We start from the raw sequence: 17,176 nt of genomic DNA, 5'->3' as shown, positions 1-17,176 counted from the left end.
CAGCTGTTGTATGTCCTGCAGGAAGTGGTGTATTCTTTCCAGTCTGACACAGTGCCCTCTGCTGCCACCTCTGTCCATGTCAGAAACTGCCAAGAGCAGTAGAGGTTTTCTATAGGGATTTGCTCCTGCTCTGGATAGTTCTTGTCATGGACAGAGATGGCAGCAGAGAGCATTGTGTCAGACTGGAAAGAATACAACCCTTCCTGCAGGACATACAAAGTACTGGAAAGAAAAACTGGAGATTTAATTAAATAGAAGTAATTTACAAATATGTATAACTTTCTGACACCAGTTGATTTTAAAGAAAAAAAAATTGCTGGAATTCCCCTTTAATTTCACATACTGCATCAGAATAGACTTAGTTTTATGAATAGGATTTCATATTTGTATGTGCTGACACTAAGAAAGAACACAAAGCGCTGGTGAATCAGGGACATCTGCAGTGTTTGTACTTCTCCATAATTCAGCAGATTTTGGACAGTGACACATAGGAAGTCCTCTAACATCAGTCTATTACACGGCCATGCTGAGCCTAGCATACACGGGACATCTGTCATATGACGACAAGGAACAGCGCTCAGAAGCTAGGAACCTGACAGGTTATTCTGGTTTCTAAGTACACAGTGTAAACTCTGTTTTTTTTTACAATCCACTTTATAGCCTCAGCATATTTTAATCTCAGTTTTTCATGTTTTAGACATAATCTACCTTACAACGTACCACTAGTAATAATACAGTGTAACACAACACTAGTAATAATACAGTGTACTACTTTCTGCTTTCTAAGGCTGGGTTCACACTCATCTATATATAGATAGAAATATGTTTAGAGCTTTTTTTTTTTCAACCAAAATAAACATTTGGGGTTTGTTTTATTTAAGTGTGATTTACACAGGGAGCTACGTGTGAATACGTGTGAATACACTTAAAATTCACACAAAACCTTTTTACTATAAAGTGGCCATCCCCTTTAACTAGAATCTACTGTTAGGGTATGTTCACATTGAGTAAATGTGGTGAAACTCTCTGAGGCGGAATCCCGCCTGCCTCAGTGTCAAACAGGGTCTCTATGGGAGGGCTCACACGCCTCCACTTTACCATGGAATTCTGCCACATTTACTCAGTGTGAACATACCCTTTTTTATCTATTATACATAAAACGTTGTTGGAGCATCTACACATATGCCCTAACAATAGGGAGATTGTTCCCCAGTGGTCAGGACTAAAGTGTCTTGATTCATAAGCTCAGAGCCCAGGCTCCATGACCGATAATAAAGTATATGAACTGTCCATAGAACAGATGGAGAGGTCCTCTGGAGGACCAGGGGGCTCTCTTCACTAAGATATAGGAGATCCTCCTCTATAAAATCATAATCAGAAAAAAGATAATATGGATGCTTATAACTAAACAACCTAAACCTATTATATTTCTAAAATACCAATACCAAGAGCTTCAATCGCTAGAATAAATGGACCCTATGGATTTTTCAGAAAACACATAGTTTCTCTTCCTGACTCTGTGTCTGATATAGTGGCACAGGTTCGTCCTAGAGACATACGTCATCAGTCCCAAAGGTAAAAGGAACCAACTAAACATGTTACTAACTCACTAATTAACTATAAAAAAAAAAATCTTCAGGCTTCCAGTGCTTATCTGTTGCTGTATGTCCCGCAGGAAGTGGTGGATTCTTTCCAGTCTGACACAGTGCTCTCTGTCAGGAACTGTCATGTCTGCTATGTCACCACTTCTTGCAGGACATACAGCAGCTGATTAGTACTGGAAGACTTGAGATTTTTTAATAGAAGTAAATTACAAATGTCTGACACCAATTGATTTACAAAAAAACATTTTACGCTGGACTGCCCCTTTAAAAATATATGTTGAGCTATGAGGACAAAGGCATACACCTAATCCATTAGATTTCTAAGCATTTCTTAGGTTGTGGTTCCATTCCCCATTTCACAGCATCTTGCACGGTTGTTGTCATTCCTGGATACAATATTTTTTAACGATTCTAGAAATCATATCGATTCTATACTATAGACAAGTATAAATTTCTGTTAAGTATACAGTAGTATACCATATAATGTACAAATCCAGCACTGAGCCATGACCGGGCACTTTGTGGCAGTAATGTAGTTAGGAGCGATCTGCCAGTGTGAAGTACTCACTTTCATAACTTCCACTTGCAGATCTTCATGTAGAGTTGGGGTCACTTTAACTGCGTTGAGCATTTGGTTAAGTAGCTGCCGTTCATCAGATTCTGTTTCCACGGATACAAATCGGTCATCAGCGAGAAGTTTCTATAGAGAAAAAATAGCAGAAAAGCAGAGTCAGCGCTGAGGCCAATATCTCCTGTGACTGTGCAAACCATCATATGAATTTAGCGCTGCAAGTCGGCTAGGTCCTGGCAGATCACTGTCAGTACACGCTGACCGCTGAACGACCGCTGCGTGTATGTAAATCTGCCGGCCGCTTAACCCCTTCTGATGCCGGCCGGCCGCCTCCCGCTCCGCTCTGTATACATTACCTGTCCTCACTCCACGGGGTCCCGGCGTCCTGCTCTCCCGCCCGGCCAATCAGTGGCTGCGGCAGGGCAAAACACTGATTGGCCGGGCACGAGAGCAGGACGCCGGGACCCCGTGGAGTGCGGAGGTAATGTATACAGAGCTGAGCGGGAGGCGGCCGGCCGGCATCAGAAGGGGTTAAACGGCCGGCAGATTTACATACACGCAGCGGTCGTTCAGACCGCTGCGTGTATTTACTGACAGTGATCTGCCAGGTGTGAAGGCACCCTTAAAGTGTAACCGTCATTTAAATGTCACTTTTCAGAAATCAATTACTATCAAAAGTCCAAGTGATTTTAAAAAGCTCTGTAATCGGTTTTATTAAGCAAAAGAGTTTTATTTTGTACTCAAAAAGCTGTTTTGCAACCTCCCCCACACATCAGAAGAAGCAGGATTTCTGTGTCCATTATTGTCTATGGAGAGGGGAGGGGTCAAGGGAGAGGAGTGAGCACGGAGCAGAAAAGGCAGCCCTCCAAAACATTGGATCTTGCAATCTTCTCTTACCAAGATCTCAGACTAGCAGTAACCTTTCTGACTTGTGAACCCAGCGTTTTATGTTGTGCCCAGACAGTCTGCAAACTACAGAGCTGCTTTTCTCCTCTTCCTGCTTACTCATCTCCCTCAGCCCCTACCCCCTCCAAAGGTTACATTTGACACAGCAAACGAGTCTTCACTTTGCTTCACTGTAATAAAGACAGCTTTGCCTGATAATGAACAGATAAGTGAGGGGGGAGGCTGGGAAATTGCTTTTTGAGTACAGAAAGAGGCTTTTTTGCCTAGTAAAACCTTTTACAGAGTTTCGAAAAAATCACTTGCACTTTCTGAAAAAAATAAAAAATAAAAAAATTTAATCACAGTTACACTTAAGGCCTCCTTCACACATCTATTGGTGTTTTTACTGTCAGGAAACACTGATTGGAAAACCATCAGTTTTTACTGGCCATAAACATGTAGGAGTATTAAAGAAAAGAAAAAAAAAACACATACATGCTGCAGCTGTGTCCTCCACCAGCTTCTCAAGAGCCAATCCAATAGCTTCCAGCCCAGTCAATCACAATGCCACATTTAACTGTATGTGCTCCCGATTAGGAGCGCATACTATTAAAGGGCCAGTGGCAGTACCCCACCACCGGCCCTGGTCCAGAATACCATGGTATGCATCATGAACTGCAGATGTGCATCCATGCCGAAATTGTGGACATGTCCTATATTTTCCGGAGATTTTCTGACAGGGACACTCTTCTGGAAAAATCCTGGGTTTCCATTCCCAATAAAACCCTAAGGATTTAGGAAATTTACCCTGATTGCACAATAAGAAACCTAATAGGATATCCTTTAAATGTGTGGTAAGTGGGCATCCTGACTCTGAGACCTACACCAGGACAACAGGAGTCCCCCGTAACCACTGTTCTGTACAGAATGGCCAGTGGTCATGATTCGTACACAAACACAAGGTGTTTTTTTGTCATTTCTATAAGGTCACCAAAAATGTGACTTATTCTTAGGCTACGATGAGTGTTTGGTCTTCATTATGGTAAATGGCATCAGACAGTTTGCCATCTGCTTCCAAAATGTTGCCGACAAATGCACTAAAACCATTGACCACTGGGAGCTGGATGCTTAAACATCTATACTCACATAAAAGCCATTAATACCCCCTGACCTCTGATTCATTACCTGCATGCCAGCAAGTGCGTGTTGAGATAACTTCATATTCTTTGACTCCAGTGCAAGCTGGAAGGGTAGAAGGCATCTTTCCCTTTAAAGAAAACATGCACAACAAAAAAAAGTTAAGATGTGGACCACAAAAAGAAAATCCATAGTTACCAGAGATGAGCGAACCTCGGATGTGCGGCATTTAATGGTGGTTAAAGAAGTTTCGTGCAGCCCTAAGGCTGTCTGGAAAACATGAATACAGACTATGGACTATGGTTGTATTCATGTTTTCCAGGGCTTCCTCGGACTGCATCCAACACTAATCAAATGCTGCACCCTCATCTCTGATAGTTACTCTGTGTTCCCGGATCTATACAGCACTTGCTCACTTTTATTCTCTGTCAGCGGCCTTTATCACAGCCTGTGCTATATAGGCCTTTAGAAGCCGGAACTCTCTCACCCCAAATTTGGCAAATAAGTACATTGGGTGTTCAGGGAGATTTTTCTAAAACTCCTGACCTTGTGTCTTTCATACAAACAGACAGCACTATGTCTGACTGGAAAGAATACACCACTTCCTGCAGGACATACTGCAGCTGATAAGTAATGGAAGACTTGATATTTTTAATAGAATCATTTACAAATCTATATAAAAACTTTTTGACACCAGTTGATTTAAAAAAAATTGCCGGAGTATCCCTCTAAACCAATAGGCTACCAGCTTTTTAACCCCAAAAGCAATCCTGGAAGAGACAGCAGCTTGAAAAGTGCCACAAGGCGACACTTCTGCCTGTCAGCAAAAAAATTAACAAAGTTGAGGGGCAAATGAGTGGAAATTTGCTAAAATAGACAAAAAAAAAACCTTTGTAGAATGGCATTATGATGGTGCATTATGTTAATGCAGAGAATTTTGTTACATTTTCAAACTGGTTGAATAACACCTTTAGGGTGCGTTCACACGTACAGGATCCGCAGCAGATTTGATGGTGCAGATTTGATGCTGTGTTCAGTTATTTAGATGGAATCTGAAAATCCGCTGCGGATCCTGTACGTGTGAATGCACCCTTAATACATTATTTGGAAATATTTTACCTTTGTTACTTACTATAGAATAACTTCGGGTACTATTACACAAAGCAATTATTGGCCATACTTGGCCAATTACCGGCCGTTCCGGACAATAATAGTTTTATGTAATAGCTCATATTTTAAAATGATCAGCTGGTTGGCTGTTTATTGATTTAAAACATGACCTAAAATCCCGATATCGATGGTCTGCTGGACAGCACTCTATGCAGTAGGAGCAGCGGCAGCAGCAGACCGCTACTTGCTTCTATGGGCCACCTGGACCTTCAGCCTCTCGCGCAGCTCCCACGCTCAATGCCTATACATGTAATAGCACAGACAGCAAGCAGGGAACGAGGAGCAAGCGAGCACGGACCAGACAGGTCGGGACTTACTTCCTTATAAATATCAGGCTGTGTAATACGGTCCTTACAGCTTAACAGATATGCAAGGAAGGTACAGGTCTTTACTGTGTGAATGCTTCCGGTATCAGCCACTTATATAAGACAACCTAATACGAAATACAAAAAAAGCTAATTGTTTGGGAAATTTTGCTATTTGGAGCATGACAGGATTTGGAGCCAGTCCCTGTTCCTTGTGTCCTTGGGAATTTTATGTCCTAAATAACTATTTATTAGCACAGAGCGGGTACATCCTTAAGAGTAACTTTCCTGATTATTGTTTTCAACATAAACAGCAAAAGGTTTTCTCATCGTTTTCTAATTATACACTGTTAGTTCTACATGGAGAGAGCCTACTTGTTCTAAGCTATGAACAGTAACTCCAAGGCCGGACTGGGACTTAAAGGGGCTGTCCAGAGTAAATGTCCATTTCATGATGCTGCCAGTGCTGATATACTTACCTATACCGCTCCGCAGCAAAAGCCGCCCGCTTCTTCTGGACTTCAGCTGATGTTCCGTGTGGACAGGAAATGGCAGTATCCTGAGTGGTCATTTCCTGCCCACAGGCCACGTCAGCAGAAGTTCAGAAGAGGAGAGCGACGGGTTTCAGCACAGGTGGCCCACTATACGTGATGGTACTCCTGTATGGGGGCCCGGTGGAGGCTCACAACCCTTCTACCACCATTAAAGGAGTATTCTGTTTTTAGATTATATTAAAAAATAAAATAAGGGTACTCAGGTAACAAAACAGACATGCTGCAGAAGCAGACAGCATTGCTTACCTAGCAGCTTTACCTGCCTTGATTAGTTGCTCAGTACTACAATTTCCAGAAAGTTTTTCCTCAGCTCCATCACAGCCCTATAACCTTCCCTCCCCACCAGCTCCAGTACTCCTGTCATTTCCCTACTCGAAACTGTTGCAGAATATCCCATTTTACTGCAGAAGATTGCACAATTAAGATTGCAGCAACCACTGCATCATTCAGCAGAAAGCAGCATCCTGTAAGCTAACCTACATCCTAAATGCCTTAAAGGGGTACTCCAGCAAAAAGCTTTTCATCTTTTCCACCCTCAACCCCCCCACCAGGAAGTGAAGTAAACTCCTTCTTACTTAATGACTGTTGACCCCAGGCTGCTCTGTGGCAGCTTCAGGGACCTGCAAACAGCAGGAAATTCAAACGGAGACAGACTCCTGAGCTAAAGTAAAAGTTAAAACTATGTTTTTTTTTTTGGGGGGGGGGGGGTTTATCAGTGCCGGAGTACCCCTTTAAGATATACAGTAATATATCTGTTCTTTAACTCAATTGGCTCTGGAAGGCAGTTTGAGAACACAGCTGTGTGTTCTCATAAGGAACAGTGTCGATTTACACAGAAAGATTATCTGCCAAAGATTTGAAGCCAAAGCCAGAAACAGACTAAACATATAAGGTTATAAAGGAAAGCATGAGATTTCTCCTCTTTTCAAATTCATTCCTGGCATTGGCTTAAAATCTTTAGCAGATAATATGTCAGATAATCTTTCTGTGTAAATGGACCCTTATGGCCCTATTACTTGCGAAAAATCGTTAAGTCGTTGGAATTTAACATGTAATTGCAGGCAATGATCAAATAATCGTTCGTATGTCGTTGATTTAGATCTGAACTTAAAATTAACGGTAATCATTCGCTAATCCTTCGCTGTTTTTCCACATTTGTTCGCTTAAGTTCCACATTTCCACGTTCCACGTATCTAACTTCTTCGGTGTAATATGGTGAAGGATTTCAGGTTAACGATACACAATCTTGTTTGCAATTGTTTATCGTTAGTCGTTAATCTTTAAAAGTCGCTTCATGTAATAGGACCCTCAGTGTGTTTAATCAGCTTTTACATACCATGGGTGAAGTGCAGAGCGCCCAGCCCACACAGTGTAAAGAACAGCAGTAAATAGCAGAGCATCTTGCACCACTATTTACTGAAAAGGAACAGGGATTCTTATCATAATGAGAGAGGGGCTCCCTGACGGGCATTTATTAGTGATTACATTATATTAGTAAGTTATATGTCTTGGAGTAATAGTTTTATTTACATACAATTTTCTGATACCAGAGTACCCCTTTAACCCTGTACCGCACTCAGGTCTGTCATACTAAATGGGCAGGGTGAGGGACTGTGATGAACAGCTGAGAGAAAGCAATGCATTCTGGAACCTGTAGTACTGTGTAGAACTGCTCAACCAGGAAGTACAACCACACAATACAGAACAAACCCCCCAAAACAAATGGATTTTTGGTAGTTTCAAAAGTGGGATAGATAGGTAAGTAATGCTATATGCTTCTGCCGAAGTTTCATTTGTTTTCCCCTCTACCTAAAGTTCCCCTTTAAAGGGAACCAATCACGCCGAAAATCCATCTTAAGATAAGGAAACGTGCTGGCACATCACCCAGCAGGTTTCCTAAACATCCCCCTGTAACCTCCGTGCCCCCCTCCATCAGTCAGTAATCTTACTTTGAAGAAGTCCCGCGCTGTATGTAAATTTCTGGCAAGTAGTCACGGTGGGCGGATTTAGTCAAGGTGGGCAGGATCAGTCACAGGTCCTGGGCGTCTGTAATGGCTGTAATCACGCCCAGAGGGACGTGCTTGAGATCTACCTTCCATCCACGTGACCCGGCGGCTTGCGTTTCACGTCGTCGGCGCGCTGACATCATCCGCACGCAGCGCAGACGTCTTCTGTAGTCCGTACATGCGCAGTACGGCGGGAGGCAACGCCGACGTACTGCGCATGCGCGGACTCCGGAAGTCGACGGCGCTGTGTGCGGATGACATCAGCGCGCCGCCGACGTGAAACGCAAGCCTCCGGGTCACGTAGATGGAAGGCAGACCTCAAGCACGCCCCTCTGGGCGTGATTACAGACATTACAGACGCCCAGGACCTGTGACTGATTCTGCTCACCTTGACTTAATCCGCCCACCGTGACTACTTGCCAGAAATTTACATCCAGCGCGGGACTTCTTCAAAGTAAGATTACTGACTGATGGAGGGGGGGCACGGAGGTTACAGGGGAATGTTTAGGAAACCTGCTGGGTGATGTGCCAGCACGTTTCCTTATCTTAAGATGGATTTTCGGCGTGATTGGTTCCCTTTAACACTTCAATAGAATCCAGCAAAAAAGTCTTTAACAGATGATTTGCATGCGGCAAAAATTTACACCATGCTGCAGTGTAATGGAGAAAACAAAGCCAGACTAGGGCAAATCTGCATCTAAACCAATATCAAAATGTGGATTTCAAGGTGGAATTGCTGTGGCTAAATCTATGGTGTAAATGACACCACATATGACTCCATGCTGACATTTACCCTGAAGAATGCCAAATTATAAAGCTATAAATGGCGCTGATCAGGAACACAGGGACCATGTATGCAGCCAGAACCCTAATATTAACGTGGAGAGAAAGCAACCCATTCTTACCTTAGCAGGTATGGAGGGATCTTTGCTGTACCCTCTGGAGCTTCTAATACATCTGTACATTAGAAACATAAGGAAACATACATGAGTGAGCTAAAGTAGTGGAATAAACACTGTATACACAATAAACAGATGTGCACAATAAATTCTACAAACGTATAGTGCATTATATAGAAAACATTTAGTGGTCTGGGGTCCACACTGTCACACTACATAGAAACATAGAAGATTGTGGGAAGAAAAAGACCCCTGGTCCAACTAGTCTGCCCTATTAGTATTTCCTATCTTATAATCTTATAATAGATGTAGGTTTATCCCAGTCAGGATTACATTCAGTTATTGTAGTTTTACCTACCACATCTGCTGGAAGTTTGGTCCAAGCATCGACTACTCTTTCATTAAAGTAATATTTTCTCACGTTGCTTCTGATCTTTTCCCCAACTAACCTCTTACTGTGTCCTCTTGTTCTTGAGTTCAGTTTTTATGTAAAAACACTTCCCTCATGAACCTTATTTAGTCCTTTAACCTCTTAGGGACATATGACGTACCCGTACGTCATATGTCCCCAAGAGGTGTTCAGAGCGGGGCCGCGCGGCCGAGGTCCCGCCGAGGTCCCAGGTGCCGCTTGTAGCCCGGGACCGCGGGTATTAGCGGGCACGGTCCGATCGCCGTGCCCACTAATACAGTAATCAGATGCAGCTGTCAAAAATGACAGCTGCATCCGATTACCGGACGCAGCACTTCCCTGGTGTCTAGTGGCGAAGATCGCTCCTCCGGGACGTTGTCCCGGAGGAGCGATCTCCGTGACTGGTGACGGCCGGGGTCTCCGCCAAAATGGCGCTGATCCCGGCTGACCACTCGGATGCAGCAGCCGAAAGCATCCGAGTGCCGATCTCATTGATCTTTGCTGTATTACTATACAGCAAAGATCTCAATGAGAGATCAGTGAGTATATACTAGAAGTCCCCTAGGGGGACTTCTAGTATAAGTGTAAAAAAAAAAAAAAAAGTGTTATTATTAGTAAAAAGCCCCCTCCCCTAATAAAAGTCTGAATCACCCCCCTTTTCCCATGTTTTTAATAAAAGTTAATAAATAAAAATGTTTGCTATCACTGCGCGTAATCGCCCGAACTATTAATTAATCACATTCCTGATCTCGCACGGTAAATGGCGTAAGCGCAAAAAAATCCCAAAGTGCAAAATTGCGCATTTTTGGTTGCATCAAATCCAGAAAAAATGTAATAAAAAGCGATCAAAAAGTCGTATATGCGCAATCAAGGTACCGATAGAAAGAACACATCATGGCGCAAAAAATGACACCTCACACAGCCCCATAGACCAAAGGATAAAAGCGTTATAAGCCTGGGAATGAAGCGCATTTAAGGAACGGATATTTGTTAACAATGGTTTGAATTTTTTATAGGCCATCAGATAAAAGAAAAGTTATACATGTTATATATCGTTTTAATCGTAACAACTTGAGGAACATGCACAACAAGTCAGTTTTACCCCAGGGCGAATGGCGTAACAACAAGTACCCCCCAAATAAAAGAAATGTGTTTTTTTGTTCAATTTCGCCACACATTGAATTTTTTCCTGGTTTCGCAGTGTACTTTATGCAAAAATTCAGCCTGTCATTGCAAAGTACAATTAGCGACGCAAAAAATAAGGGCTCATGTGGGTCTCTAGGTGGAAAAATGCAAGTGCTATGGCCTTTTAAACACAAGGAGGAAAAAAATAAAACGCAAAAACGAAAAGTGGCTCCGTCCTTAAGGGGTTAAAGTAACACTGTCAAATCTAAATCAACAGTAGATGTGCTATAAAGAAAGTTTGCAATTTACATTTATAATTTTTTTTTAGCTATCATGGAAAACACGGCACTTCCCGTTTTCTGACTTTTATTCCCCAAAAAACAGGAAACAGTCAGAAAACAGGAAGTTTTGTGTACACCAGGCCATCTGAGCGCTCACAGAGAAGGTAGTCATGTGATTGATGGACACATTGAGCCGTGACTCTCTGTACTGGCTGGGATTCCTGTGTTTAGTCTGGGTTTTTTTTTTAACCAGCACAAGTCAGAAAATTCAGGAGACTGGACCTGGATACAGTAAGTATAGCTCTTATATATAGCTGCCTTCAGGAGACTGGACCTGGATACAGTAAGTATAGCTCTTATATATAGCTGCCTTCAGGAGACTGGACCTGGATACAGTAAGTATAGCTCTTATATATAGCTGCCTTCAGGAGACTGGACCTGGATACAGTAAGTATAGCTCTTATATATAGCTGCCTTCAGGAGACTGGACCTGGATACAGTAAGTATAGCTCTTATATATAGCTGCCTTCAGGAGACTGGACCTGGATACAGTAAGTATAGCTCTTATATATAGCTGCCTTCAGGAGACTGGAACTGGATCTGGTAAGTTCAGCTTTGTTTTACAGCATAACAACAACAAAAATAATGAATGTAAATTGCAAACTTGCTCTATATGTACTGTTGATTTAGATTTTGAAAGTTATAACGACAGTGACACTTTAACATATTTAAAGGTTTCAATTATGTCTCCTAACTGTTTCTGAGTGTCATTTTTTTATTTCACTTTGTTACATTGTTATGGTGGTGGCAATCTTGCCTGGTCCGTTTTTAACAGCATTTACTGACATGCTTTACTGCAAGAATCACGGACATACATGACATTAGCCAGAGATGAAAATTTCTGAGCGTGCTCTGTGACCTGTGAATAGTTCATCCCACAGGGAGCTGCTATTGACTCCTCAATCTACTGGTGTCAGATGTCGCTGTAAGGGCTCATTCACACAGAGCAAAAGCAGCTGAATTTCTGCGCTGAATCAGCACTGAAATTTCAGCCGTTAAAATAGGTGCAGAGCTAATTTCCATTGTGTTGAATGGAAATTCTGCTTTGCAGTTCACACGGTGGAATTTCCGCATTGAACTAATCCGCTTTCCGCCAGAAGAATGAACATGTTCATTCTTCCGCTAGCGGAAGCCTATACAAACCAATGGGGCTCTGATTTTCTGTGTCAGTGCGGAATACAAGCGTAATACAAGTGGAAATTACGCGCTGAATCAGCGCGGAAATGGGGAAAAAAAGGGGGGGGGATTCTAGTATGTATTCTAGTATAGTCTAGTTTACTCGCCAAATACTCGCTGAATTTCAGCGCTGAATGCATGCGGAATCAGCGCGGTTTTTTCGAGTATTCCGCACTGAATTTGAGCTGAAGAGCTGATTACGAGCTGAACACTTTCCTAGCGGAATACGCAGGGATTCTGCTTACATTCTGCTCGAAATTCAGCGTCAGTTGATTTCAGGCGGAAATATTTCCTCGCGTAATCCGCCCCTTTTGCTCTGTGTGAACGTAGCCTAATGCTGTGCAGATCACTTTACAGCAGCCTCCTCTTATCACCACAGAAAGGAAAGAACGTGTCCGCATAGTTTTAGCCCCAGTGGTGAAAATGAAAACTGCAATATAATCAGGATTTTTTTAAATTATAGATAGAAAAATTAGAAATGATTAAAAAAACTCGAAAAAAATGTCAAATTCTTTTAAATAACATTTAACAAAAAAATATTTAAACAATAAGTAATTTTTTTTATGACACATTCCCTTCAAAGGGGTTTTCTGAAGTGCAGAAAAGGTCCTACCTCTTCTGCTCTCTACTTCCTCCCTCCCGAGGTTATAAATGTCGCAGCTATTGGACATTACCTACTACATGAAATGCCTGCAAAATCCTCCTGCCCCCTCTCATCTCTGGAAATTTTCATCAGAGGGTCAGAGGAAGGAAGTAAAGCGACAAAGCAGAAGAGGTAGGACCTTTTCTGCTGTCTGGATAACCCTTTAAAGGACAACTCCGGCGGGACCCCCCCAAAAAAAAAAAAAAACACAGACACACACAGACACCATACTCACCATCCCTCCGGTGACGATCGCCACTCCATTCGCCCGCCGTCCGCCTCACCGTCACCTGCGTCCGCCGTCCAGCGATGTCTCTTGCTTCCGGGTCCATGAGAGAGAAGAGGCTGCCAGTGCGCTTGCGCACCGGCAGCCTTTTCATTGGCTGGAGCGCATCACATGGCTTCCAGCAAGCTCAGCCAATCAGGGCTGAGCAAGCTGGAAGCCATGTGATGCGATCCAGCCAATGAAAAGGCTGCTGGTGCGCATGTGCACCAGCAGCCTTTTCTCTCCCATTCACTCTCAATGAAGACGCCTAAGAGGAAGAAGACCCGGACCGCCCCCCCAGCTCTGACGTCACCCGTCACCAGATGCCGCCCGGGAGAAGAGGACCGTGACGACCGTAATAGGTAATGTATACATTCTTTAACTTCCGGGGTGGGGGGTCAGGAGTCGGAAAGTGGGGGAAGGGGGCCAGACCGGGTATTTAACCACATTACAAAGTTATATAACTTTGTAATGTGTGTTAAATAAGCCAAAAAAAATTTTCGCCAAAGTTGTCCTTTAACCCCTTCTGGACCGGACTAATTTAAATTTTTTGCTTTTGTTTTTTCCTCCTCATGTTTAAAAGGCCATAGCGCTTGCATTTTTTCATCTACAGAGTACAGACCCATGAGTCCTTATTTTTTGCGCCACTAATTGTACTTTGCAATAGCAGGCTTAATTTTTGCATAAAATACACTGAAAAACCAGAAAAAAATCAAATGTGTGGTGAAATTGAAAAAAAAAATAAAAAAAATTTTAATTTAGGGAGGTTTTGTGTTTACACCGTTTGCCCTAGGGTAACTGACTTGTTATGCATGTTTCCCAAGTTGTTACAACGATATGTAACTTGTGTAAATTTTATTTTATTTAATGGCCTTTAAAAAAATGTAAACCTTTTTTAAAAAATAATTGTTTATATATATTGTTTATTATATATTGTTTAATAATTGCTTATAGCGCTTTTATCCTTTGGTCTATGGGGCTGTGTGAGGTGTCATTTTTTGCGCCCTGATGTGTTCTTTCTATTGGTACTGCAACTATTGATGCAACCAAAAATGCGCAATTTAGCAATTTGGAATTTTTTTGCGCTTACGCCATTTACTGTGAGAGATCAGGAATTAAATAAATAGTTTGGGCGATAACGCACACGGCGATACAAAACATGTTTATTTTTATCTATAAAATATGGAATGGGGGGTGATTCAAACTTATTAGGGGAGGGGATTTTTTTATTTTTTTACACACACACACACACACATCTATGAGATCATTGTTCTATTGCTTCCGGCTGCTGCAGCTGAAAGCAATAGGATGCCGAGCCAGGATCAGCACCATTACGGCGCAGACCCCGATCGGGTGAGGATGCGGGGATCACTCCTCCGTGACCACGTCCTGGGGGGGCAATCCCTGGACTTCTCCTTTACTTCTTTCCTGACAGGTCCACCAGTTTTGTAGCCCGTCTCTGAACCTGTTCTATTTTATCAATATCTTTTTGTAGGTGAGGACTCCAGGACTGGACACAGTATTCCAGATATGATGTCACTAAAGCTCTATACAGCAGGATCACAATATCCCTTCAATTAGCTTCCCTTACTGTCTGGCTGTTATGGTGACTCATTATTAGTCAGAAATCACTATCCCCAAATCCTTCTCTTCTGAAGTCTTTGCTAACACAGAACTTCTCCCAAGTGCATTATTTTACATTTGGAAACATTGAACTGCAGTTTCCATTGTTTGGACCACATATGTAGTCAAGTGCCAAGAGAATGTAACTAGCCAAATGGTTTGGTGGAAGAAGATAATGCCATTGTTCTTCAGATTTATTGTCCCTCAGGGTTTGGCCTTATCCTCTTAGTTCTAGTGAGGATAACTCTTAAAGCAGCTGTTTTTACACTGCTGGATGCATGGTAAAAAAAGAATAATAAGGAATACTCACCTACCCGGGTACCTTGCAGCTCTTGTCAATTACTGGTCCGAGTTGGACCTGGCCGCCAATCGCTGACTAAAGGTGCGTTTACACGTAACGATTATCCTGCAAATTTGCGCGATAACGATCGAATTCGAACGATAATGGTACGCGTAAACGCAGCGAACGATCAAACGACGAACGAGAAATTGTTCGTTTTGATCTTTCAACATGTTATCAAATAGTCGTTCGCAAAAAATTCGCTGATCGTCCCGTGTAAACAGTCGTCGCGCAAAAGTCTGGCCGCCCGGCCCCCCGCGACCATACGTTACCTGCTCCGCGTAGCAGGTCTTCGACATCCCCGGCTCCCCTCTTCAGTGCACTGATTGGCTGAAGAGGAGCCATTTGAAATTCCCGGCTCCCCTCTTTAGCCAATCAGTGCTGCGGGCCGGCAGGGGCGATCGGAGCGGCGGGGGAGGGGGTGTGGGAGGGTCGGCGATCGGAGCGGCGGAGGGGGTGGCGATCGGAGCAGCGGCGATCAGAGCGGCGGCGGGGGTGGCGATCGGGGCGGCGCAGGGGGCTGCGGATGAGCGGGGGACCGGGCTGCGAGCAGAGGGACGGGCTGCGAGTGGGGGCCGCAAAACGATTTTTCCGTACGATATATCGTACCGTCTAAACGCTGATCGTTATGAAAAAAAATCGTTACTCCGACATCGTTAATCGTACAATCGGGCCAATTATCGTTTCGTGTAAACGCACCATAAAATGGGACACTGATGCATCCAGCGTTGACTTGGTGGGCAGGTCAGACTATGCTGCTCCACAGAAAGTCTACAGGCTGATATAAGGAGCGCCCTATATTCTGCAGATGTGCAGGTCCCCACTATAGGGAACCTCTGCATTCAGTGCAAACAGGAGACAATGGACCTAATGAATGAATGAATGCACAGAAGCAATGAGTCCTGGTCAGATATAGGAGTGATCAGTAGGTCATTGCCCCAAATGCTTCCAAAATCTAGGATTGGTACCATTTAGAAAAGTTTAGTCTGTACAGATGAGATCTTTACTTGGAGTACCTGCAGAACAGCACATATCTACATGTACAGGTAACATATATACATATACAGGTAACATGTACAGGTAACAGACACACATACATGTACAGGTAACATATATACATGTACAGGTAACAGACACACATACATGTACAGGTAACATATATACATATACAGGTAATAGGCACACATACAAACATGTACAGATAACATACGTGTACAGGTAGCATGCACACATACATATATGTACAGATAACAGACATGTACAGGTAACAGACATGTACAGGTAACAGACATGTACAGGTAACAGACATGTACAGGTAACAGACATGTACAGGTAACACACACATACATACATGCATGTACAGGTAACACACACATACATACATACACACACACATACAGGTGGTGTGGCCTACATGTGACAGGCAGTGAGCCCGAGCTGTCAGGAGAAGCTGGGGAAGCCTCCACCTGCTGCAGGCAGCCATCATCTGTCAGCATCCACACATGAGCCCGGCCAGGTGCAGCCCACTCACCGATGGCCTGGGAGCAGTTCTCCTTGATGGCCCGGTGCCGGTTGCCCGTGGCTTCCTTCTGCAGCTTCCTCAGGATCTCCTCCATGTTGGTGGATGTGTCCGGGCTGATGATGATGATGATGATGATGATGATGCTCAGGCCCCTCTCTAGGAGATGTCAGTGCGCAGCAGCATCATCCCGGCTCCTCCACAGCTGATGAATCATCTCCGGGCTCCACAGCCTCACAGCACACACATCGCGGCTGGTGCTCCCAGGGCTGAGCGGCAGGGGGCGGCCCGTGCTCAGGAGGGGGAGGAGGATAATCCCCCCTCTGCTAATTATTAGATTAGGAAATCCTCCTTCAGGCTTTACCGAAAAGAAGAAACCATGGAGGAAAGGAGGGGGAGCGGCGAGGGATTTCCTGTGGGAGGATTGTGTACGTTTTGGCTGTAGGCGCTAGGTGTGTGTGTGAGCATGCGCAGAGGAGGCGGCCACCTGCCCGGAGCTGCTCAGCGCCTCGTCACATGGCACCTGCTATTATTATATTGTATGGAAGGTGTCAGCCATCCTGCTGGGCTCAGGAACCTCACAGTCACTGTAACCTCGGGCCAT

The 17,176-nt window shown here is 43.7% G+C and overlaps 1 protein-coding gene across 1 annotated transcript in view; it reads right to left on the bottom strand.

Moving 5' to 3' along the window:
• The window catches only part of ARFGEF3 (ARFGEF family member 3), a 77,912-nt gene extending 61,028 nt beyond the window's left edge, over positions 1–16,884 (bottom strand). The window contains exons 1-4 of the mRNA XM_069975013.1: positions 16,585–16,884; positions 9,138–9,189; positions 4,246–4,327; positions 2,173–2,304 (exon numbers count right to left, since the gene is read on the bottom strand). Of these exons, the coding sequence (XP_069831114.1) occupies positions 2,173–2,304; positions 4,246–4,327; positions 9,138–9,189; positions 16,585–16,669 (351 nt within the window). The 5' untranslated portion in view covers positions 16,670–16,884. The remainder of the gene's footprint in view (positions 1–2,172; positions 2,305–4,245; positions 4,328–9,137; positions 9,190–16,584) is intronic.
• Between the last annotated feature and the right edge of the window lie 292 nt (positions 16,885–17,176).

Source organism: Dendropsophus ebraccatus, chromosome 6 (genome assembly GCF_027789765.1).
Source record: "Dendropsophus ebraccatus isolate aDenEbr1 chromosome 6, aDenEbr1.pat, whole genome shotgun sequence".
In the NCBI taxonomy this organism is placed as follows: Eukaryota; Metazoa; Chordata; class Amphibia; order Anura; family Hylidae; genus Dendropsophus; species Dendropsophus ebraccatus.
The sequence above is the reverse complement of the archived record's forward strand: the minus strand, read 5'-3'. Positions and strand labels throughout refer to the sequence as shown.